The 21,828-nt window shown below is 50.4% G+C and overlaps 11 protein-coding genes across 11 annotated transcripts; 5 read left to right on the plus strand and 6 right to left on the minus strand.

Annotated features, from left to right (window-relative positions):
* Positions 1-349: 349 nt before the first annotated feature.
* Z518_10989 (uncharacterized protein) lies at positions 350-1,069 on the plus strand (the record flags this gene model as incomplete). The annotated part of the gene is made up of 3 exons (XM_013411498.1): positions 350-643; positions 729-892; positions 955-1,069. 3 exons carry the CDS (start codon positions 350-352, stop codon positions 1,067-1,069), a joined length of 573 nt encoding a protein of 190 aa, XP_013266952.1.
* Positions 1,070-1,510: 441 nt separating this feature from the next.
* On the plus strand, positions 1,511-2,401 carry Z518_10990 (uncharacterized protein; the record flags this gene model as incomplete). Its single annotated transcript, XM_013411499.1, has 1 exon — positions 1,511-2,401. One exon carries the CDS (start codon positions 1,511-1,513, stop codon positions 2,399-2,401), a length of 891 nt encoding a protein of 296 aa, XP_013266953.1.
* Positions 2,402-2,577: 176 nt separating this feature from the next.
* On the minus strand, positions 2,578-3,634 carry Z518_10991 (uncharacterized protein; the record flags this gene model as incomplete). The annotated part of the gene is made up of 4 exons (XM_013411500.1): positions 2,578-3,139; positions 3,190-3,248; positions 3,307-3,545; positions 3,598-3,634. The coding sequence occupies 4 exons, from the start codon at positions 3,632-3,634 to the stop codon at positions 2,578-2,580; spliced, it is 897 nt and encodes a 298-aa protein (XP_013266954.1).
* Positions 3,635-4,107: 473 nt separating this feature from the next.
* On the plus strand, positions 4,108-5,449 carry Z518_10992 (uncharacterized protein; the record flags this gene model as incomplete). The annotated part of the gene is made up of 2 exons (XM_013411501.1): positions 4,108-4,306; positions 4,371-5,449. The coding sequence occupies 2 exons, from the start codon at positions 4,108-4,110 to the stop codon at positions 5,447-5,449; spliced, it is 1,278 nt and encodes a 425-aa protein (XP_013266955.1).
* A 247-nt stretch (positions 5,450-5,696) lies between these two features.
* Z518_10993 (uncharacterized protein) lies at positions 5,697-7,594 on the minus strand (the record flags this gene model as incomplete). Its single annotated transcript, XM_013411502.1, has 5 exons — positions 5,697-6,155; positions 6,244-6,456; positions 6,520-7,064; positions 7,116-7,465; positions 7,518-7,594. 5 exons carry the CDS (start codon positions 7,592-7,594, stop codon positions 5,697-5,699), a joined length of 1,644 nt encoding a protein of 547 aa, XP_013266956.1.
* Positions 7,595-12,021: 4,427 nt separating this feature from the next.
* On the minus strand, positions 12,022-13,127 carry Z518_10994 (uncharacterized protein; the record flags this gene model as incomplete). The annotated part of the gene is made up of 2 exons (XM_013411503.1): positions 12,022-12,242; positions 12,314-13,127. 2 exons carry the CDS (start codon positions 13,125-13,127, stop codon positions 12,022-12,024), a joined length of 1,035 nt encoding a protein of 344 aa, XP_013266957.1.
* Positions 13,128-14,031: 904 nt separating this feature from the next.
* Positions 14,032-15,640, minus strand: Z518_10995 (uncharacterized protein; the record flags this gene model as incomplete). Its single annotated transcript, XM_013411504.1, has 3 exons — positions 14,032-14,554; positions 14,608-14,891; positions 14,942-15,640. 3 exons carry the CDS (start codon positions 15,638-15,640, stop codon positions 14,032-14,034), a joined length of 1,506 nt encoding a protein of 501 aa, XP_013266958.1.
* Positions 15,641-16,159: 519 nt separating this feature from the next.
* Z518_10996 (uncharacterized protein) lies at positions 16,160-16,588 on the plus strand (the record flags this gene model as incomplete). Its single annotated transcript, XM_013411505.1, has 1 exon — positions 16,160-16,588. The coding sequence occupies one exon, from the start codon at positions 16,160-16,162 to the stop codon at positions 16,586-16,588; it is 429 nt and encodes a 142-aa protein (XP_013266959.1).
* A 71-nt stretch (positions 16,589-16,659) lies between these two features.
* Z518_10997 (uncharacterized protein) lies at positions 16,660-17,831 on the minus strand (the record flags this gene model as incomplete). Its single annotated transcript, XM_013411506.1, has 2 exons — positions 16,660-16,699; positions 16,753-17,831. 2 exons carry the CDS (start codon positions 17,829-17,831, stop codon positions 16,660-16,662), a joined length of 1,119 nt encoding a protein of 372 aa, XP_013266960.1.
* A 996-nt stretch (positions 17,832-18,827) lies between these two features.
* On the plus strand, positions 18,828-19,142 carry Z518_10998 (uncharacterized protein; the record flags this gene model as incomplete). The annotated part of the gene is made up of 1 exon (XM_013411507.1): positions 18,828-19,142. The coding sequence occupies one exon, from the start codon at positions 18,828-18,830 to the stop codon at positions 19,140-19,142; it is 315 nt and encodes a 104-aa protein (XP_013266961.1).
* A 780-nt stretch (positions 19,143-19,922) lies between these two features.
* Positions 19,923-20,957, minus strand: Z518_10999 (uncharacterized protein; the record flags this gene model as incomplete). Its single annotated transcript, XM_013411508.1, has 1 exon — positions 19,923-20,957. The coding sequence occupies one exon, from the start codon at positions 20,955-20,957 to the stop codon at positions 19,923-19,925; it is 1,035 nt and encodes a 344-aa protein (XP_013266962.1).
* Between the last annotated feature and the right edge of the window lie 871 nt (positions 20,958-21,828).

Below are 21,828 nucleotides of genomic sequence, written 5' to 3' on the forward strand. Positions count from 1 at the left end.
GAATTCTTGTTCTTGACGACGTTCCTCCTTCTCAGCAAGCTCAGGTCGACTCTCCTGCTCGTAGAGTCTCAGACCGCATCGCTGAGACATGTCCTCTTCGTCAACGGGACATGAGACAAAGGACAACAGGACTCCGCAACCAACCATCGTCAAGCCACGATATCCTCTTTTCGGGTGTCCATAGCGGAAATGTCTTTGTCTATTTGCAACTATAAAGATGGTGTTCTCGTCATAAAATGATCTCTCCAAATCTATCGATCGACCTTCACATATTCTTTCCCCTTGGATCAATTTATCCACACACGAAACGATCTGTGTCGACCCTCAATTGAATTCTCCACATTGAAGAATGCACGCGTTCTCATTCATTCTCTCACCTATTGTCCAGGCGGTATTCGCCGGCATTGTCGCTGCCCAGGAAGAGGACATGGGCAGCCTTCCTACCGCTGAGGACACCCCGGTACTCCCCCCAGATTACCCAGATTTTGCCAACCCAGCAGAAGAGGTGGAAATACAAAAACGCACTCCTCCTGCTGGCGTGTATGTCTGCGATCAGACAAACTGGCAAGGTAAATGTGACTGGATAGCGCTCAAAGATATGGCTTGTATGGACTTCCCTTGGGATGCTGGCACGTCTGTCGGCGTAAGTTCAACCATCTCTCCTATTCTGACTTCGTGGCCTTTGTTCTAATGTAAGTTCCTGGCGCTGACCTTCGATTCTGGATTAGCCTCCCAATGGCTGGCAGTGCAAATTCTACTACGGCGCCCAATGCACGGGAGAGATGACGAACGGCAAACTTACCTACCCGGGCACATCCAACCTGGGAGCCTTGTATAACAACCGATTGAAGCCTCTGGGAATGAAATGCAGACAGTGCCCGAGCGCACCTTGGTAAGTCCTTTGACTGTTCTTTATCTCTCCTCTAGACTTCTGCTAACTTGTATCTCATGTAGCATCAACAACAATTCTCCCGACTTCGGCGAAGCAATCCTGAAGACTGGTACCAAAGACGCCGATGGAAAATGCAGGTATTTTGAGGAGGGTAAAGTTAAGACTCGGCCTTGTTAGGCATTTTCTCATATCTGTTGGATTGTTTCTTTCTGCTTTTACAAGGGATTAAGCTGGATCTTTGACAGCGTAAGGATAATGGTAGCCCTTGGGAGTTGAGGTATTAAGGAACTGGGCTACTATTCTTTTAACTTACTCGTTGGTACTCTACATCTTAGCCAAGCTGGCTTACGTTCGTGGAGGAAGCATGGTGTGACTATGAGTGTGGCCAAAGGAAAACCCCAGGGAAGACTAATCTGACGTCATGCTAAGCGCTCCCTTCCTGATGGACGAAATTGTATCAATTCCGCCCTGCGACGTGTTTGCAGGCAGCATCGTACCTTTATTTCAACCCTCATGAAAGAAGAAGTCAAAGGGTTCAACTAGTGAAAATCACTTATTGAGTCGCCATTTAACCAGGGCACGGACCTCGTCGATGCATTTCCCACAACCACCGCCACAATGGTCGTCTCCACAAGAAGCAAAGCAAAACAGTCTCACTTGGAGGATTTTGAGAATGTGGATTCGAAAACGAACCCGGAACCAAAGGGCGCATCAGGTCCAAAATCCATGAACAAGAAGCTGGATACCTCGAGACTCAAAGCCACCGACACTCTGCGGCCAACCACAATAACAGAGATAAAGAAAGACCCCCAGCCTCGCATTCGCAAACGCAAACGCAAACTGCTAGAAGCCCAAGCACAGCCTCAACCATCACCACCAGTGAAGAAACAAAGACAAAGCCGACTCACCAAACCAGACAAGACGACAAGCAAAGTAGTCTCTCCATCTGCCTCTGCATCCGCAAAGCCCAAGCCGATCCTCATCAACCGCTCTCCTGTCCTCCAACTCTGGTCTGCGTGCGTCGCCCAGAAACTGCATCCGGACCTCTCATGGCCGACGAGTATCGCTGTCGGTTCTGCCATCGCAACGTTCTGCGCCATCTCTAAGGGTCGTGCGATCGGCACGATCGAACCCTCCTCGACCACCAAAGAGGAGAAAGCCGAGCGGAGGCGTCAGGACCAAGTGAAGTCCGAGCGGGAAGTAACCGTCATGGGCTTCAAGATCCTGCTGCCCAAGGAGGACGGTGTAGTGCTGGCACTGGGAAAGCGAAAGCCAGGGAACGAGGGCGCCTTGAAGGCGAAGTTCGGAGACGAGGAGAATTATGCGCGCCTGAAGAACACAATGGAGGCGGCGATTGAAAAGTGGAGCGGGAGAGAGGATGAGCTGGGTAAGAAGGCATTTGGGATGTATGAGAAGTTTCGGCCAAGTGTGCAGAGTGGACAAGGGGGTTGGGGGAGGAAAGGGGAATTGAAACTGGAGACGATCGAGGAAGTGGTAAAGGGAGAGTAAATGGTCTGTTTAATCGCTTCACGACCCTTTTTGCTCTATGTATTTTTTTTTTTTTTTTTTCCGTCCTCATGATTCTGTCTATATACCCAAGTTTTGGCGTGTATAAGTCGTTTTCAGCTGGCAAAGAGGCCCAAAATCTATTGCCACGCCAAATCTTTCTAATTTGGGTCAACATATCATTTCTCATTCTCAAAAGTATTGACCAAAGTGCCAATGTAGGGCAGAATCTCCACGGCGAACTCGTCACCCGCTTGAATCGTGACTTTGGGTTTCCGCACAATGCCTACGCCGGCGGGTGTGCCGGTGATGATCACCGTCCCCGCCGGCAGTGTCGTACTTTGGGAGAGGAAACTGATCAGTTTCGGAACTGAAAAGATCAAATCGTCTGTACCACAATCCTGAAGTACCTGGCCATTCTTCAGACCACGGACGTGCAGTTTCGATGGGTCGGGAATCAGGGCGGGAGAAACCAGGGTCGGACCGATGGGACAGGCTCCGTCGAACCCCTTGGAGAAACTCCATTGGCTCTGCGCGAACTGACTGGTCCTACTCGAAATGTCATTGCACGCGGTATAGCCTAGGACGTAGTCCATGGCGTTCGCTTCGGTGACGTTCTTCGCCGTCTTACCAATGACAACCGTCAGTTCGGATTCATAATCACCGCAGTCTTCCTGCTGTGTAAGTTTCGGTAGCATTGTTGGTGCGGGCCAGGGGTCGCCCAAGGATGTATTTGGTTTCCTTCCGCAGATCAGAGATTGATTGTCGGAATGAAGCCGAATGATACAAACATGAAGATAGTGGGGACGGTTGGCAGAGACATGCCGACCTCAGCGGCGTGTTGTTTATACTGCTCTCCAGTCAGCCAAGACGTCTATATGATGGTCAAGTGTAGCAGGCTGCCATACGTTTAATCCAATGCATCGAATAGTGCCAACTTCGGTTACGGCCAGAGGAGACAAGACTCGATCGATAATGGTGCTGGCTCCGGTATCCTGGCCTGGTAATAGAACGGAGGACCCGGAGAATATATTGACGGGGATGTCTTGACCTTTACGCAGAGCAATCCCGACATCAAGATTGTCATCTTGAGGCTGTCCGATCAAAACTTTGGACGAGTCGAACCGTGGCACGAAGCGGACTAGACCTGAGAATCCAAGCTGAGATTTAGGGCTTCAAGAATGGTAGGGTGTACCCACGCTTGAAGAGAAAGGAGGAAGCTTTTCTTCTCAACATAGCTCTACCATGACAATAACGATCTGGTCTGGCCTGGGCGTCTCGACACATGCAAGAGGGACAAGTCAAAGACTGACAAGGCCGGTGCTCGGATCGGAAGATCAATGCCCCGAAACGGAGGTGGCACGTGACAATAAACGTGATATCGCATCTTCTCACCCGAAAAAAATTGCCGATTTTCCCCTAAGTTTCAAAGCTTCTTTCCTTCATCGGAATCATTTCCATCATTCCACCACTGCCCCACAATGTTGCCTTTCGTGGGAACTTCGTCCAGCTTTCACAGCTGCTGGATGTTGCTCAACGAGGAATTCTTTTGCATTAAGAAGCCTTGTTTCAAGGGAGAACTCATCTTCTTTCCTGGAGGAACTTGCGAGAGCGCGTTCCAAACGTGTGGTGAGGTGGCTGACTACCATTAGGACTCTCCAGACCCAGCGATCACTACTGGCGAAGAGAACTCACGAGATTGAACAGATATGGCGGCTTCCAACGAAAGCGAATATCGCCAATATCTGCCTGACTTGAGCATTCCTCGCTTCACCACCATGGCAAAGCAGGATGCCCATGTGTACGCCCAAGCTTTCAAAGAAAAAGGCGTACCCCCATGGCTCCACGCCTTGTATCTTCACTGGATGAAACTTTTGAAGGAGCCATTCAAAGGTGTGACAAATGATGGTAAGTTGTCTCTGATAAAAATTACTCCAATTCCTCAAACTCACCTCTTTCCTTCTGTCTTCAGGAATCGTTCGACCGGGCCTGTTCCAAATACAAGACGAAGGCATTCCCATTAACAAAATCGTCTCAACGACCCAAACACTCCTCTCCCAACTCACCGCCGACCAACTATCTAAGCTCACCTACCACATCGACTCACCCGAATGGCGAACATGGTCCAACCCGGAATTCCTCCTTAGCGACAAAGGCATTCGCCTCGACTCAGTCACACCCCAAGTCCGCGACAGCGTCATGTCCATTCTTCGTGTCTCCTTGTCTCCCGAAGGCTACGACAAAGCTGTCTCCGCCATGCGTATCAACGGCTTTCTCGGCCAACTCGTCAAATCCCCCTCTGTCATGAACGAGTTCTCCTATAACTTCGTCCTCTTCGGCGATCCCTCCACCACTTCCCCTTGGGGCTATAGCTTTTACGGCCACCACCTGTGCCTGAACCTATTCTTCTACCGTACTCAAGTCATCATCTCGCCATGGTTCACGGGCGCAGAACCCAACGAGATCGACGATGGAGCCTATACCGGGACACGAATCTTGCAGACCGAAGAAAAACTCGGTCTTCAGCTCATGCAGTCGCTCAGTCCTGACCAGCAGGCCAAAGCCCAAACGTACAAAGAAATGAAAGACCCCGCTATGCCCCATGGGCGCTGGAACCACGACGACCAGCGGCACCTATGCGGCGCGTACCGAGATAACCGCGTCGTGCCGTACGAAGGCATCCTCGTCAGCTCCATGACGAACGAGCAACAATCGCTCATCCTTGCGATCCTCAATCAGTACTTGCTCTATCTCCCACAATCGGCACGGGATATCCGACTAAAGCACCTCTCGACATTCTTCCATGAAACGTATTTCAGTTGGATCGGCGGCTTCGCGGACCCCGACCCGTTCTACTACCGGATCCAGAGCCCCGTGATTCTCGTCGAGTTTGATCACCACTCGGGTGTGTTTTTGAACAATACACACCCAGCAAAGTTCCACATTCATACGCTCTTGAGGACGCCTAACGGTGGGGATTACGGAATGGCGTTGCGCCCGTTGGTTGAGGGTATCGAACAGAACTTTGTATGGAGGGAGGATGGCGAATGAGCCACGATGAACAAAATATTGGCTAGCGCTGGGAGGACAGACTAGTTGTTGGGGAAATCGTCGTACTTGTGCCATATAGACGGAATGCTCAAAATTGGTCCCATTAGCCTACCAAGTTTTCCCTTCATCCTAGCCTTGTCATGGATTCTGCTTATCGCCGACTATTGTCCCAATCGTAAAACGTAACAATGAGTCCGGCATAGAAATCCCTCTTGTTTCTCCCTCCCCCGTCAAAAAATTTGTTGCATCAATTATGGTGCAACGATTCGCCCTTCTCTCCAGCCTGCTCGATCTGTTCTTGCGCCTGAGCCTGACTTGCCCTCCTCTCCTCCTGCGCGATGCTCATCTGCCTGAGGCTTAATCTGTGTCCGTCTGCTGTTCCTCTTTGTTGCCCAGCATCCTTAAAACTAACCTGCGGTCTAAACTTCCTACTCAACCACGCTTTATCGACCATCTCGTACAGCTCGTCGACCTGCTCGAGCGTCAAGTTCTTTGTCTCGTAAATCATGAACCAGACGAAGAAAATGGCAATGCAGCAGAAGCCGCCCCAGATGAAGAAGACTTTTGATTGCAAGTTCGCGTGTTCTTCGTCGACGAGGTACGGGGTGGAGAACGCAAGGGCCCAGTTGAAGATCCAGTTGGTCGCGGTGGTCATGGAGAGGGCTTTGGCGCGCACTTTGAGAGGGAAGAGTTCGCCGGTTACGACCTACACAATAAATACATTAGTCGACTATTTTAGGAGAGAGCATAGTTTGGCAGGCCTCGAGCAGGGAGGAGGGGGAGGATTCTCTTACCCAAGCGACAGGACCCCATGATGAGGCGAAGAAGTAGATGTAGATGCAGACAAAGGCAATGGCGGCGCGTTGGGCAGGGAGATCGGTAGTGCCGGCGACAGTGCCCGTGATTGCGACGATGAATTGCGATACGGTCATGCCGATGGCACCCATGAGAAGGAGGTGGCGCCGGCCCATTTTTTCAACCAGCCACAGACCCGGGAATGTGCTCGCCTAGCAGAATGTGTCAGTTTTGCAGATCCTGGGTCTGGGCGAGAGGAGACAGCTTGCACATACCACATTGACACTGTTAGTAATGACCTGGATAATGAAAGGGTCCTGGAACCCAGCACGAGTAAAGTACGCGGTGCCGTAGTAGAAAATAAAATTGACTCCAGACAATTGTTGCAAAGCTTGCAAGCAACAGCCCGTAATGAGACGTTTGAGAATAGTGCCCTTGAAGCAGTCGGCATAGCTGGCTTTCCCAATCGACATTTCGTACTCATGGTTCGCGCGCACTTCGGCAAGTTCTTCAACAAGGCCGGGATGATCAGCAGGGAGTCGTCGGAGGCGAGCAAGGGCGATTGCTGCCTTTTCGGGTCGACCCTTTTTGATATGGAAGCGAGGAGTTTCCGGGAGCATGATCATGCCTCCGATGAGAATGATAGCCCAGGCAAATTGTAGAGCGACTGGGATTCGGTAGCTGCCCGAGTCATTTCGGTCGCCTGTTCCATTGTTGACGATGGCGGCGAGGAATAGGCCGATTGTAATGGCGAGTTGATAACATCCTACGATGGTACCACGGATCCATTTGGGAGCGGTCTCGGATTGATAGAGAGGAACTACAGTAACTCGTTAGGACGCGTTTGCATTTTCTAGACGATTGGTCCTACCCATCGCAGAAATCAAACCGACGCCGTATCCGGCGAAGAAACGGCCTGCGATGAACAATGGTTGACTTGTGGCTGCCGTCTGCAAAATGACACCGAGATTGAAAACAATGCCTGTGGATAAGATCAAGCCCATCCTTCGGCCAAAGAAGTCGGCGGTTGGAGCGGCAGTCAGAGCTCCGAGAAAAGTTCCCAGAGACAGGATAGAGACAATGAGAGACTCATCGCTAGATCGAATAGCGGGGTTTCCTTCAGAGTCGGTATATCCATCGGAAAACAATTTTTTCCAATAGGGCATCTCCAGGATGCCGGAGATCGTACCCGTGTCATAACCAAAGAGCAAGCCTCCGAACCTGGAATGTCGTTAGTTGGTTTGAATTGTCGACGAGGTGTTTAGATACTCACGCGACAAAAACACCGATAACAATGGCTGGCCAAGCGGCTCCAGCCTCGTCACCTGGTTTCTTCAGAGGGATCGCCATGAATAGAAGGAGTACGAGTAAGACAAGGGCGCAACGAGAAGCAAGTTGGACATAGCAGGCATTTTATAGCATTTCTCCGTGACCAGGTTTTCGAATAGAGAGATGGAGACGCCAAGTGGCGGGGAAGCGAGGATATCGTCATTTGTTCAAGGGGAGTGGGCCTGGAGAAAAGTTGAGACGACAGGACAATAGGACGGTGAAATCTGAAGGACGAACAAGTGGGAGTGGAGATATGAGGCGAGCTTGTGTTTTCCCTGATTGACAGGGATCTGTTCGGGCGGAGACGATACTAAGGAGGCCAAGGGATTCCTCTCTCTGCTCTGAATTGACGCCACCGATGACATTGCGTATTGATCGACCAGAGACAAAGTGGTGCTCGGCCAAACCTACTTCATTTGGTGCATAGAAGACTCAGGTTGCATGAACAAAGTAACGACTAAATTCTCGGCATCAAGGATGACTCCTGGGGTAAACGACGGTAAGAGTTGAAGAGGTCAGTAGGGGTGGGTGACATCTGCTGCCAGGGTTGGGCTTCGTTTTGGGAATGTATCGGGGCAGCGACCCTTGGCAGCGACCTTCGTACCACAGCGACCTGATTAAGCTCGATTTGGCGTAGTTGATGGAAAGAGGCAACCAATGATGTAAAGGTACCTAAAATCCCTAGTAAAAGCGCACAAATCGAGGTACCAAAACATCAAAATTGAAGTGCTCGCATCAAGTCACGATTTGAGTGCTTGTTATCGGCCCCTCTGCAATTGTATAGACTTTCTTGGTGTTGCAAAGCCTTTTCGAACCCCTCTTGTTGCTATTACCCCAATGGCCACTTCCTTTGTCGGCGACGTCTGGCGAGCGCCTTCAGGATGCTCTCAACACCTTCGTGGGCCTCTTGAGAGCCTTGTCAACTCTTTCCCTGTCTCTTGGCTTCAGACTCCTGTTACTGGCGAGGTGTTTGGGTCTCTTCCTGAGGCTGAGAGACGTCTAAAGGCCTTTGCACTCGTCACCGGCTTTGATGTCGTCCGTAACGGTGGAGGAAATGCTAAAGTGCCTGCCTCAGTCTTCAAATGCATTCACCACGGAGAGAAAACTCGAAACTTTCGAGGGCTCGAGGATCACGTCGCTGTCGGTGAAGAGGGCGAAATCATATCTAGGAGGAAGCGAGAGAGGACTGCGGTTCGACAAACAGGGTGCAACTGGCGTTGTAGAGTCAGCTTTAAGTCAATTGATCGCGGCAGCGAGAAGGGATGGGTGTTAACCGTCATGTCGCTTGAACATGAAGGCCATGAATTGACTGAAAATCCTCTCGCTGTCTATCCGCGTTTCATGAATGACTTATCTGATTTTCAAGAAATTCGAGCCGCCGCAACATCTCATCGTATTGCAATCATTCCATACTCTGCATCGCGAAGAGTGCTCGAGTCGTCGTCTGAGTTTGGCCTGAATTTGACGTCAAGACAGTATTACAACCTTGTAAGGAAGTGGAAGCCAAACCAAGAGGATTCGAGGACAATTGCTGGGCTTTTGGCAGCGCTGGAAGACGAGGGATTCGTATACAGCACTCGTGTCGAGGAAGGATTAAATGAAAAGAATGAAGTCGTAAGTAGAAAGTTGATTCAAGTCTGGTTTACTCATCCCTCGCTGTTGGCGCTCGCGCGTCGTTTTGTTGGAGGCTTTCTTGTCGTGATAGACGGCACCTTCAATACGAATTCGTTCAGGCTTCCTCTACTCATCGCCGTCGGTCAGCTAAATTCAAGAAAAACCTTTCCAATCGCCTTTTCCTGGTGTCGAAGCGAAGACAAGGACTCCTACCTATTCTTCTGGCACAGTTTTATCTCTTTCTGTCTCCAGGCCCCGGGGCAGCCTCAAATCGCACCTCCCGAAGTCATTTTAGGCGATCAAGCAGGTGGTTTAGCAGCGTCAATCCCTGAGGCTTTTCCCGATGCAAAACAGCAATTTTGCACCTGGCACGCGGTTGAGGCAATGATTGTGAAGGCGCGAAAACTTGGAATCAAGAAAGACGAGATTGATAGCCACTTCGACGATCAGGGCACAGAGATTCAAGGGCTTCGAAGCCTCTGTTACTCTTACCTTCAGGCCGAAACTGAGGCAGATCTGAACGCCAATCGCGAAACTGTCTGCGCAAAAGGAGGGAGAGAATTCAGGCAATACATCAACGAGGAGTGGCTGCCAAAGGAGCGTAAAGTTGCCCACTTTTACACACGCCTCTACGCAAATCTCGGTGCCAGAGCAAGTCAAAGAGTCGAGTCATATCATGGTGTTATGAGGGAGATCACAAATGGCCAATTAAGCCTCGAAGATGCGGCTAAACGGCTTACGATGAAGGTCAAATCAGTCCTCAAGGATCTTCAGGACGATGAGGCGCTCTCTCATCGTCACTACCCTCGTCTAGCTCAGTCTGACGTCTTCAAAGCCCTGCGAATGAAGGTCTCGAATGAGGCACTCGCCTTACTTGAGAAGGAATGGACGGAACTTAATCAATTCATGATGAGGGGAGAGCAATTGAGCGAGATTTGCGAGTGCCCGATTCTCTACCAGTTCGGTATTGCCTGCAAACATTATCTACTCCGGGCCTTTCTCGAAAATTTACCTCTACCGAAAACTCTTCTACACCCTCGTTGGTGGCTGTCAGGACCGGAAATCACGGAGCGTAATTGGAAGCCATTCTACCCTTCTGAGGCGCCTCAAGAAGATCTGAGGTCGAACCAAGACGCTCAACAGGCTCTACTACTCGCTGAAATCAGAAATCAGCTAAATCCTGAGGAGCGCCATCGTTACGATGTTCAAATAGCTCGTGGAGAGCGACAAATTCGCGAATTCCACAGGCAAGTCTTTAGGAATCTTTCAATGATCGGTCAACAACACCTTGAATTGCAGCAAATACCCATCGGCCAACCTGACCCTGTTGTAAGACGACGAATCGTTCAAAAGGCCTCTCACGGACCTCGTGAAGCACGGGGCTTAACAGCGAACGAGATTCTAGAACGTCAAGAGCGCCAGGAAAAGCGTCAAAGACGTCAAGATGAACGCGCTGACGAGCGACGACAACAAGCTCAATTGACGTCTACTCCCCGAGCCAGCATAACAGTGACAGAGACAGCAAGACCGACAACACCTCCGCCTCAGATTACTCCTCTCTCACGACGTTTACCAATTCGCACTCCAGACAGACCACGACCACGTCGATCTCCTACCCCTGAGGCCTCTCCGACAGTCAACGACGAGATCTTCGATCTACCAGCGTCTACGGCACCTCCAGCACTAGGAGGAGGTAGAGGAAAGAGAAGGCGCAACCACACGGCGAGATACAAAGAGGCAAAGGAGCAAGGACTCATACAAGATTCACAAGAGGCTCACAGAGCATCAGGAAGGCTCTGAAGGTGGTCAACAGCGAGGTCAGGAGGCAAGAGGGGGAAGGGGGACTTTAGACAGACTAAATAGGCGACAGAGAGCTCCTGATACACAACAACACCAAAATCGAGTGTGAAAAGGCTTCTAAAGTCGAGTGCAAATAGCTCTGTCGAAAGGCCTTAATGACACTGTTTAAAAAGAACACCAAAAAGGGCCAACTATGCGAGGGAGGCAAAGTGGATGGAAAGGTACCTGAAAACCCCCCATTTTCCTAGGGATTTGAGGTACCTCGCCATCCTCCGGGCAACTCTCGCACAACTAGGCTCAATTGGTGTTTAGCAGGTCGCTGTGGTACGAAGGTCGCTGCCAAGGGTCGCTGCCCCGATACATTCCCTTCGTTTTGAATTCAACCATAAAGACAACTACACGGCAAACGCGTCTTTCGAGCTTGCGTTCGATGTTCTGACTGATCAATCGGGGAATTGGCTTAATTCTATACGTAAAATATATCGTCAGGTGCGTTGGAGACAATATGCTGGAATGTGTTGTTGCGGATGCGTAAAAGGCAAATTGTGGCCATCATCTTGGATGCGAGCAGGTACCGATCTGAAACAATCAACTGGTGGAAAATCTCAAGGCCTCGACAATGGGGTGTCAGTGATACCCACGAAGAGGGAGAGAACTCAAGCATTGAATATCTCGACTTGCCAATGCATTTTCGAGGAGAAATGTCCAATTTGTAGTGAAAGCAAATAGGAAAGGACATTTTCGGATAACACGTGACTGACGGCCGTGATCATGTGACTGCATTGGCCAAATGACCTCATGTTTATTTCTCCACAGATCAGAAATACAGCCCACTCAGCAGACAATGTTTCGTGGAGAAGGATAACCTGGAGGTTCCATTCTGTCATGGTCCATTGCCCTTGACTATTGGGGCTCGTGTCGCGAAGAATTTTGATTAAAATTTCATGTATGAGTCTTGGACGTCTCGTCGCTAACCGCCGTATACCTCCGACCCACTTCCGCAAATCCCGCTGGGCCTTGGGGGCTACCTTTCCCTATGCGAAAACAACACGCACAGCTTGGATAGTATTAGGATGATTCGTGAACGTGACAACGAGAGTTTTCCCCGAGTTGTCGAAATACGGATGTGGCACCGCCGCGTAGATCGAGCTGTCCTGTCGGATGGGAGTGGCCTGATATAGAGTGATGGGATCTGACCAAGGGCCTTCGGGTTTCGGGGACGTTTTGAGGAGAACCTTCGAGTTCATCCAGTTGTCTGTGGAACGTTGGCGTTGATTACGAGAAAATCTGGGTTAGAGCTTCTGAAGCTGGAGTCTGGAGACGTACCGCAGTAGACAAAGAAAAAACAACCGTAGTAATTCGACCAGATGACCTGCCCCTGGTTGATCTGCCAGAAGACACTCTCTTTCTCGCCTATGGATTGGGAGTCGAGGCGCTCACTCTGCCAGTCAGATCCGTTCCAATACTCGTAGCAGGCGAAATTGGTAGCCTCAGCAGCACGCACCCGCGTTAGATAGACCCAAGGATTTCCTTCCCCACCGTGGCCGTAGCCGTAGATGTAGTCTTCCCATCGCAGAGCGCAGACATCGCCATACCACGGTTCGCGCGTCGCGTCCCACCAGTACCGCGGCGGGAGACGGCGAATCTGCGGCACGGGCGGGTATGTTGACGTGTTAAGGGTCACAGAAGCAACACCAGCGCCGATGAGATTGTTGGTCCCGTTTGGCCGGTGGTTCAAGAGGAAAAACATGATCCCTTGACCTTGGCCCGAGTCGTCGGTTTCGACCACATTGGTGATGCCCATACCGTATTTAGCAGGATCTTCGCCGAAAGAAGCGACCAAAGGGCAGAATTGTGGCGGGTAGCCTTCTGGTGTTAAGACCGGGTCGATGACGACGAGAGGATTGTGTGTAGCTAGGGCCGCTGAGTCGCTCGTCATTCCTCTCCAGGTATCGCTGTAGTTGGCGTCGCTGTACATGGTATCGCCATAGCTCAGTAGAACATATTGGCCGAGTTGACCTTGAAAGCCGAGGTCGCGTTTCACGTACGTAGTGGCACTGTGAACATCGCCGAGGAAGTCGACGCAGGCGATGCTGATGTTTGGTGGATATGAAGTTGTCGCATTAAGAGTTGTCGTCATGTTCGTCGCGTTGATGCTGGTTACTGGTTCGGCCTGGAGAAGATGAGTTAAACTGGAAAATATGAGTAAAGTAAGAGCATGCTGAAGTCGGTGAGTAAATTTCCCAGGTAGAATCGGGCATTTTGACATTTCTTTGCTTAAGAGGATATTCTGGCGTTGTAGCACAGAGAAAAAGTTCGGAAGGACATGACAGTGGCGCAGAATTTTCCCCTGAATACCACTGATTGAGCGAGCGAATAATGTTGAACCATAGTGAGTGTGTGTTCAAACAGAAACAAAGGGTATGCAAAATAATGTGCCTCCCGTGAAGATGACGCACCTTGAACTGTAATCGGGAATGATCGGAAACGGCAGGATGTGCTGAACCTTGACCATGTTCTCCGCGGTTGTGATGCGCGGGTATGAATGTCGTTGAATTACCTGGAGAGGAGAATGAACTCGGTCTCGTCTCTGTTTCTAGCCATTGATGAACTTTTTGACCGGCCCATTCGGACATCCGTTTCCGGACACCCCGAGGCTGTTGAGATCCACTCTTGAGAAAATCCATGGTTCTGGATTCGATACGTGGCTTACAGATGGTGTCGAACAGGCCGACATATGTTGTACGAGGATCTCAGATTGTACCAGAGGCTTCGATAGATGCAGTCGATGTAATAGGGTTCCTATGCGAAGGCGCAATGAAAATTTATGGTTCACAGTCTGGTATGTTTCAAAAATTTGATATGCATCAAGAGATACAGAAGGAAGCGTGAACCTCGGCTGAGGTGAAACTGTAGCATGTGGTCTCCAAGCAAATGTTGGAACAGTAAGTGAAAGAGCATGTCTTGGCGGTGCGGTGACTGACGAGCCCGATTTGAAATGAACAATGACATATATCACGTCTTAGGCATATGCACTACTTCATTTATTCCGTTCTTTTTCCAATTCGCGGCAATAGTAGCCATGTGACTGTCATCGAGGCAAGTGAAATCAGAACAACCGGATGAAGGACGACCGTACTCAGTTTCTGGGCCAATATTCCGGTGATGAAAGGCACTAGGGCGCCTCCTGACGATCCCATAGATGTCACCACGGACAAACTGCTGATTTGAATGTTGACGGGTAAGAGTTTGGAAAAGACTCCGGTGGCGCAAGGGTAGACAGGTCCTAGGAAGACGCCAACGATGGACTCTGCCACGGCATTCCCAATGATATTGGGTACTAGCCAAACTAGAAGCTGGAAGACAGCAGCTCCGGTAATGAGGAGGATAACTGCCAGTTTTTCTCCCATCTGGTGAGCAAAATGAGTAAGAATGAATCGTCCCGCGGTAATGCCACCCCAGAAACCTGCCGTGACGTTACCGACTTGCGAAGGGTCTCCGTTTCGGAAATGGATCAAATACGATATGACCCAGCCGGATATAGCCACTTCGGCACCCTGGTAGAAACTGCCCAGCTGTCAATAATGTTGCTTGGATGGATAGTGATGAGGATGACATACAAGATGAAGGCAGCACCCAAAAGAGTGGTTCGATTTTTGAGTGTCCGTCTGAGCAGTTTTAATTTGGTGCGTTCACCCAAGGCCGCAGCAGCCCGACGGGACGCTGTGCGTTCGAGGGTGGTAAGTAGTTGTGCAGCAGCATCATTTTCAAAGCCCCGATAAGACCATCCCATGAATAGAATGGACGATAACGATATAGAAAGTGGGATGAAGTAATAAAATGACCAGCGGACCCCGTTGGACACCATTGCTGTTGCCATGAGGGGAGAAACGATACCACCCAGCTGAAGAAGTCAGTAATGTGGCAAAAGCTTGCACGAATCAGGAAGCTTACCCCGTACAGGCCGTGGCAAAATCCGAGAATGACGGTGCCGTTCAACAGATTCACAACAAACGCATTGGTCATAGCCAGAAACAGGCCCATTCCGCAACCCAAAAAGTAGAAGCTAAGCACCACAACAGGAAAAGGGGGAGCACAAATGAGAGCAATATAGCCAATGCTCATCAGGGAAGTTGCAATGATATAAGACCCAGATCGACCAAGACGTGCCTCTATGATCTGAGTAACAGGTGCCATGGAGATGAAACCAACAGCATTGGTGACGAAAATCAAAGACACGACTGCATAGCCGATACTGTACTCTTCCTCCAAATATGGAATCAGGGCACCAGTGGCTGCGTCATTTATTCCTAAGAGAAAGAACATAAGAGCGGCCGCTGCCAGCCTCCAGCGATTTCTCGGCGGATCGGACGCAGATTGGACAATGGCTTCTACGGCGTGGCTTCTTTTGGGAGTGGGAGGCTGACTTTGTTCGAGCTCGCCAGGGGTTTGAGGAAGCGATCGACCAATAGGCGACGAGTCTCGAGAGAGGTCCTTTCGTGGTCCGTTCAATCGTTGACCCCATTGTAACTCATATTCAGTTGGGGGAAGCGTAGATATATTGTCTCGGTGGACAACAGGATCGAGTCTGACGACGACTGGAGACGGACTGCTTTCATGAGTGATGAAAGCTCCAAACGTTTGAGCAGACATGGCGGCAAAATTCTCGAACGAGACTAGGGCATTGAAGCACAAGAATCCGGCGTAAATGAAAACCAAAGAATCATGGGTGAGCGGATGGGGACCTTGACATACTTATCGAGTCACAGCTTGCTCCACTGCTGGTAAGATTTTGTTGATCTTGCTACGCTGCTGATCCATTGATTCGAAGATATTAAGGCTATTTACCCTAACCGCCGGGCAGATGCAAGAAGATGGGTCGATAAGGATATTTCGCATGCCAGTGAGAGTAGGGGGCTGGGTTGAGGAAATTTTGGAGACCACGCATCCCTGCTGCGTTGGTCCAAAACAGGCAAATTTGCAGGCCGGCTACGTTTCTACATCGGGCAGCATCCGACTGCGCAGGCAAATGCACGGGCTCACTCAGCCGCTTCCGACAAAAATCCCCCGCACTGAGAAATCGCACGTCCTGCTCACTCAAAGTTCCAGAATCCACTCACCGTCTGCGTTAGAATCAGCCACTTCTCTAGTTCTCTCGTGCTTACTGGCGTCATGGCACGGAACAGAAAACCCGTAAACAGGCATCGACGTTTAGCCGAAGAGATCCTCACTCCTCCAGCCTCCTTGACTCCAGATCAGACCATTGCTCGCATACTCAACGCCAATGGCAAGGACCTCTACACTGTGCAGACCCCAGGCTCCACCACCCTCCTGGTCGAACTCGAGGTTCGATTCAGAGGGGTCATCTTTGTCAGGCGTGGCGGTTATGTGCTCGTTGATACTTCCCCTGTTTCGGAGCGCACCAACAAAATCCAAGGCCTGATTGTGAACGTCATCGGAGACGAGAGCAGGTGGAGGAAACAATCATATTGGCCTCAAGAGTTTGTCAAAAAGGTTGTGTCCGAAGACAGTGATGAGGGAGAGTCGGTGGTTGGAAAGATGCCCCCGTCAGACAGTGAGGATGGACAACCCGAAGATTGACTCATTAACCGCTCCCGTTGCGGCTTCTGAAGTCGTCTTTCCTTCCAGCATCTTGGGGCGACTGATATGATCTATCTGGCGTTGCGATCAGTGCACAAGTCACTTGTACCGCTAACTCAGTCACAACCAAGGTAGAGCTCAGGTTTGTGCTAGGATAGACCAACCAACAATATTCCTGGACCGCCCAGTTAACGAAAACCCACAATGGACCTCCTCCTGCTCGCCACAGAAGATATGGGGTTGCCCAGCCGAGATATGCATAGAACTGGTAATGCAAGCTTCGGGCACATAACATCCCGATGACCATACTTCCCAGCATTGTGTCCATGACAAAAGTGGGCGTGATTTTCCTCGAGACTCGAAGCTCCTCCACGTACCGCATCGAGCTGGTATACTTCCTCAGGAACTCCAGCAAATTCGAAGAACTGGGTTTCACCCACTTGGTCTGGAAAAAGACAAGAAGCAGGGAGACGTGGATGACCAGGAGACCGACGGCGAAACCGCGAGACAAAAACACTTCTTCACCTACACACCTCCAGTTAACGGTCCACTTGAAGAGAAACTGTCTTCCGAAATCGAAGGCGCGCTGGAAATATTGAAGCCCAGCTTCCCGATCGAGGAAGGGCATGGCAATGACAAGATGAAGGACCAGGACGAAAAGACCACAAAAGATCCCATCTCTTGTGCCATGGCCTTGCAGAACGACTGCTCCGATGGCGGGCGCAGCCAAAAGGATTGTCATCTTCACCCCTAAGCCCAGTCCCCACACCAATGAGCCACTCTCCCATTTCCGACATTGCAGCAGATATACCGCCGCCCAGAACGCCAGCGTGGCCCAACAGTCATTGAACAGCCTCAGCAAGAAGATTGAATGCATTCTCTTACTGAGTGCCAAAGGGAGTAGGAGCCACGGCGGGGCTCCAACCCGTCGGTAACACGCAAGCACAACCGCTAGGGTGAGTAGATACAGGGCAGCGAATATGATCTGGGCGCGGAGGATATTGGTGCCTTCGTCGGTGAGGTCGAAGAGGACGGTATAGATGTAGACATGGAGGGCTGGGTAGACGAGAGGACCCGTGGGACCTGTGATCTTGCTATACTCTGTCTCGCCCCCGATGAACACGCGGACTTGAGCCATGTAGGTCGTGAAATCAATTTCTGTGTCTAGAATCAACCAAGGTCTCTTGTCAGCGGTGAATCCATAGATGGCATCATCGACAAAAGGTTTTCGCTCAAGGTGCATACTAACACGGTATTCTCCAAATAATGAGCCCGCATATTGCCGCTTCGCCGAGCAACATCAACGGCGCTATCCATCTTGTATGTTTGGAATTTGTAAGGAGGTCGCGAATTGTGGCTATTGAGACACTCATATTTGTACTTTATTTTCCTCACGAAAACAGACAGCTGTCTGACTGTGGCGGAACGCGGTGGTTGATGGATGGATTGGAAGAATGGATATGAGATCTCGTCAGTGAGATGGAGACGCGTGGAGGATGGCCTAGGATGGTAAACGAATAGATAGTGATGCTACAGGACTGCGATCACGGCGTCCATGGCTCAGCGTCCTGTCCGCAGACTGTTGAACGCGTGTTGATTGTGAGGATCTCATGCGAATCCGGTGGCTTGCTTCCCCACACAGGAATTTCTGCGGCCGAAAAGCCATCGTTTGCGAAATCAGCAAGCTTCCAACGTCACCAGATAGGTAGGTCATTTCGCACCACATATATCAACATCCTGTCGTCTAGGTATCTTTCTCGATTAAACTCACCAATTGTTGTTCTGCTCTTCTTGCTCACTACTAGCCACATTGTGTTCCCAACCCTCTAAATATCGATGAAACAATACCATCTCAGCCCCAAGCTACCCCCCATGACTCCAACTACCTAACGATCGCGGAGCTAGAAGCTCTCACCTACGAGTACATAGACAGACAGACACGAGACTAGTACAAGGATGTTGCAGGGTATCTCACAAATCGACATTAGCGTGCCCATGTTTGGCCAAAGACCGAAGTGTCGTTTGGCGTAGCCCTAATGGAAATTCAGTGCCTTGCGCACACAGACGGCGAAGTAGCTACAGGGCGTTCAGTACGAACACAATGGAAGACGTCACGACTGCCAGCGGCGACAACCCTCACCTCTTGCAGCTCATTCTGTTCGAGGAGCGTGAGCATAGCAGGCGTCTCACCTAGCGGACCAAAAAGGCCGAGTTCAGAACCGTCCTATTAACCGTCGACATGCCAATGTTGAGGCAGCACAAACACCGAGGTACGGAACCAGTACGAACTTCCCAAACACCTATGGATGGCGAACTTTATGGAACAGCAAGACGACAGCCGTCGATGACAACTTATGAACAAACGCAATCGTCCCTTCGCAACCGAAACTGCGTACCCGCCGCCCCAGCACCGTCGGCTACCATGACGGGACACGACGCATCTCTCCCTCTGGACCGATCGTATTCCACACGCGCACAGCAAACTCGACGCTCTGCTGGGACGAAGCAATCCCCTGACTCGAAGCCGAGAGCTCGCCTATGGAAGAATGGGTGAAGGGGTTCAAGACAGGCGAAAACGCCGAGCTCGCCGTCTCGCACGGCGCGGACGGAATCATCGTCTCGAACCACGGCGGTTGCCAACTCGACGCCCTAATCGACGTAACACAGACGATTCGCAGTCGCACTCCCATCCTTGTATACGTCGACGGTAGCATCCGCCACAAGACGGACCATATTCTAGGCATCGCGCTCGGCGCGGATTTCTCCTAGGTCGGTCGTCCTGTGCTCTAGGGCTAGCATATAAAGGCCGGCAAGGTGTCGAGCCGTGTCTACGCCCGCTGATAGAACGAATCTACACTATGTATGAGCCTAAGGGGCGTAACGCGCGTCGAGGACATCACGACCGACTAGTGTCAAGACGATCGGGCCGGGTTTGTGAGTAGGTTGTAAGTGGAAGATTGACCCAAGGATGTATATGAAGTGAGGCTTTCTCACTCTATTTTATTGTCCCGGTGCGTGACTGCACGTGACATCTATTTACTGTACAGGCAGAATTCGTTATATGCATCTTTACAGGTAACTCAGATAGATTTCTCGAGTTCTCCAGCCTCAGTAGACCGTTTTACGCTAGGTACTCCTCCTCATACATAAACTCAGGCTTTCGTAGCCTCTTTTACATGAATATGAGCGGAGCGGAATGCAAAAGCCATATTATCCACCACGATGCTCTGTCTCAGGACCTTCCCCCAAATGATGGAGGCTCGTTTGCCCCATCGAGGCAGAACATAAAGTACCTGACATACCAGCAACAGCGAATGATCTACCTCTTGAGTGTTCACCACCCCTCATTGGCTGGTTCAGCATTCCAGTCTTCGATCTTTTGCGCTACATACTGCACCGTCCCGTCCTCCAGAAATCCCTGAGTGCCCAGAACACCACCGGTGATCTCGCGCATGACGTGGTTGAAGTTGGAACTGTTCCGAATATCGCATCTCCTACTGCCCGACTCACAATGCGCCACCCAAGCGGCAGTTGAGCCAAATCGCTTCAGGCAAGATGGACAGACAACCGTACCACCGACATGAGCAGATGAGAGTAAATGCTCCTGGAAGCCTCGAATGCTCTTGAATCCTCGATTGCAGCTCATTCCTGGGCAGATATATTTCTGCTGCATGCCATCCCAGAATTTCTGGATGTCCAGTTGCGACCTAGGGGAGATGGCCGAGTGTGCTGGTATGTTGATGACATGCTTGTGTGGAGCAGCAGGATCTGGATCTCGCGCGCGTACAGAAGGTGGAATATTCTCGCTGACAGCAGAAGAGGGAGCGTTCTTATCGTACATCGATGCCACCATACTGGTGTTGTCGGGGGGTGGTCTAGCTGTGGGGTGCATATTATCAAGCCATGGCTGTACCTTGTCTGGATTCTTGACGCCTTCCGCTGGCAGCACGCTCCGTGAATCTTGTGGAAAGGGATGTCTATCCAGTCTTCTCATGGTCTGATCGAAGTCCATGACCTTGTTTGGAGATCTCATACCGAGCTCGGAGTTTTTGATCTTAGGTGTGTCCACAGCTGTGTAAGTATCACGGAAGCTTTGAAGCGGGGAGGATTTTTCATGAGAGGTGGTGGAGATTGTGCCTTCGAAAGTATTTTTGAGCGCTGTGGCTGTGTTGTGAACGGGATTGCTGCTAAGGACAGAGCTTCCACTATCGAGATCGGATGCTGTCGGACTCTTCCTAGTAGAAGGATTTATGTTGAGTGGATCTTCTTGAGCCATCCAGGCATCTTTCTGAAGCTGTCTCTCAGCACGTTGCATCTGGAAATCTGTAAGTCTTATGACAGTGCATTGATCGTTCTCGATATGGGTCATCAAAGATGATGCCGAACGAAATTTTGTTTGACAGCCTGCGCATGAAAGGTTTTGAGCTGTTCGATGGTCCTACAGTATTTTAATCAGAGATAATGTCTGAACAAATGTTATCGGAACTTGCCAATTCAACATGTCGATCTCTGCCTCCAGTGCTTTTGAACTGTTCATGTCAGATTTGAATTTCTCTCCTCAGAATGCAACCGATATATACCTCTTGCGCGCATACTGGGCAGCAGACTATAATGGTGTTAGTGCATGAAATTGTTTCTCGAAGGCGGGAAACCATACTGTGAGCTGAACTTCCTAGCTGATGAATGAAGAGAAGCATATCATCCTCGAACTCAACCTGACACAATCCACAATAGCTACGAGTGCTATCATGCGCGCTTGAAAAGGTTGTCATTTTGAAGTCTATCTTAGATCGCAGCCGAAACACTGTCGAGAGACTTGAGACGTTCTTCTTGCGGGGTCTCCAGTGTCTGGATGAGCTCTCAGACTTCAGCCTGCTCTTGAAGTCGTTCTTTGTCCACGGGCCGCTTCAAGTAGTTTGATCTGCCCCAAAAGTCGCTCTTCAAATTCTGTCTCGTGTAAAAAACAGGCTACCAGAGCTGTTGCGATGGCGCCTCTAACTTGTGCAGTGACAGGAAGCTCCAGGAAAAAGGCAGATACGTGATGCCATAACAAAGATTCTTGTAGTAAAGTGGACGAAAGTGATGTGAAGAGCGTGAGTGATGCGGGGAATGAGAATGAGAGTTGAGGCGAACTTGAAGCCAGGGAAATCTGCGAAAGGAAAAGAAGAACAAAGTATTTCAAGCCTGTGGTGAGGTTGAAGGCTGCCCAGAGAAAGTCACATGTCAGCACGGCGAAGACC

This window comes from Rhinocladiella mackenziei (assembly GCF_000835555.1).
Source record: "Rhinocladiella mackenziei CBS 650.93 unplaced genomic scaffold supercont1.10, whole genome shotgun sequence".
Lineage (NCBI taxonomy): Eukaryota > Fungi > Ascomycota > Eurotiomycetes > Chaetothyriales > Herpotrichiellaceae > Rhinocladiella > Rhinocladiella mackenziei.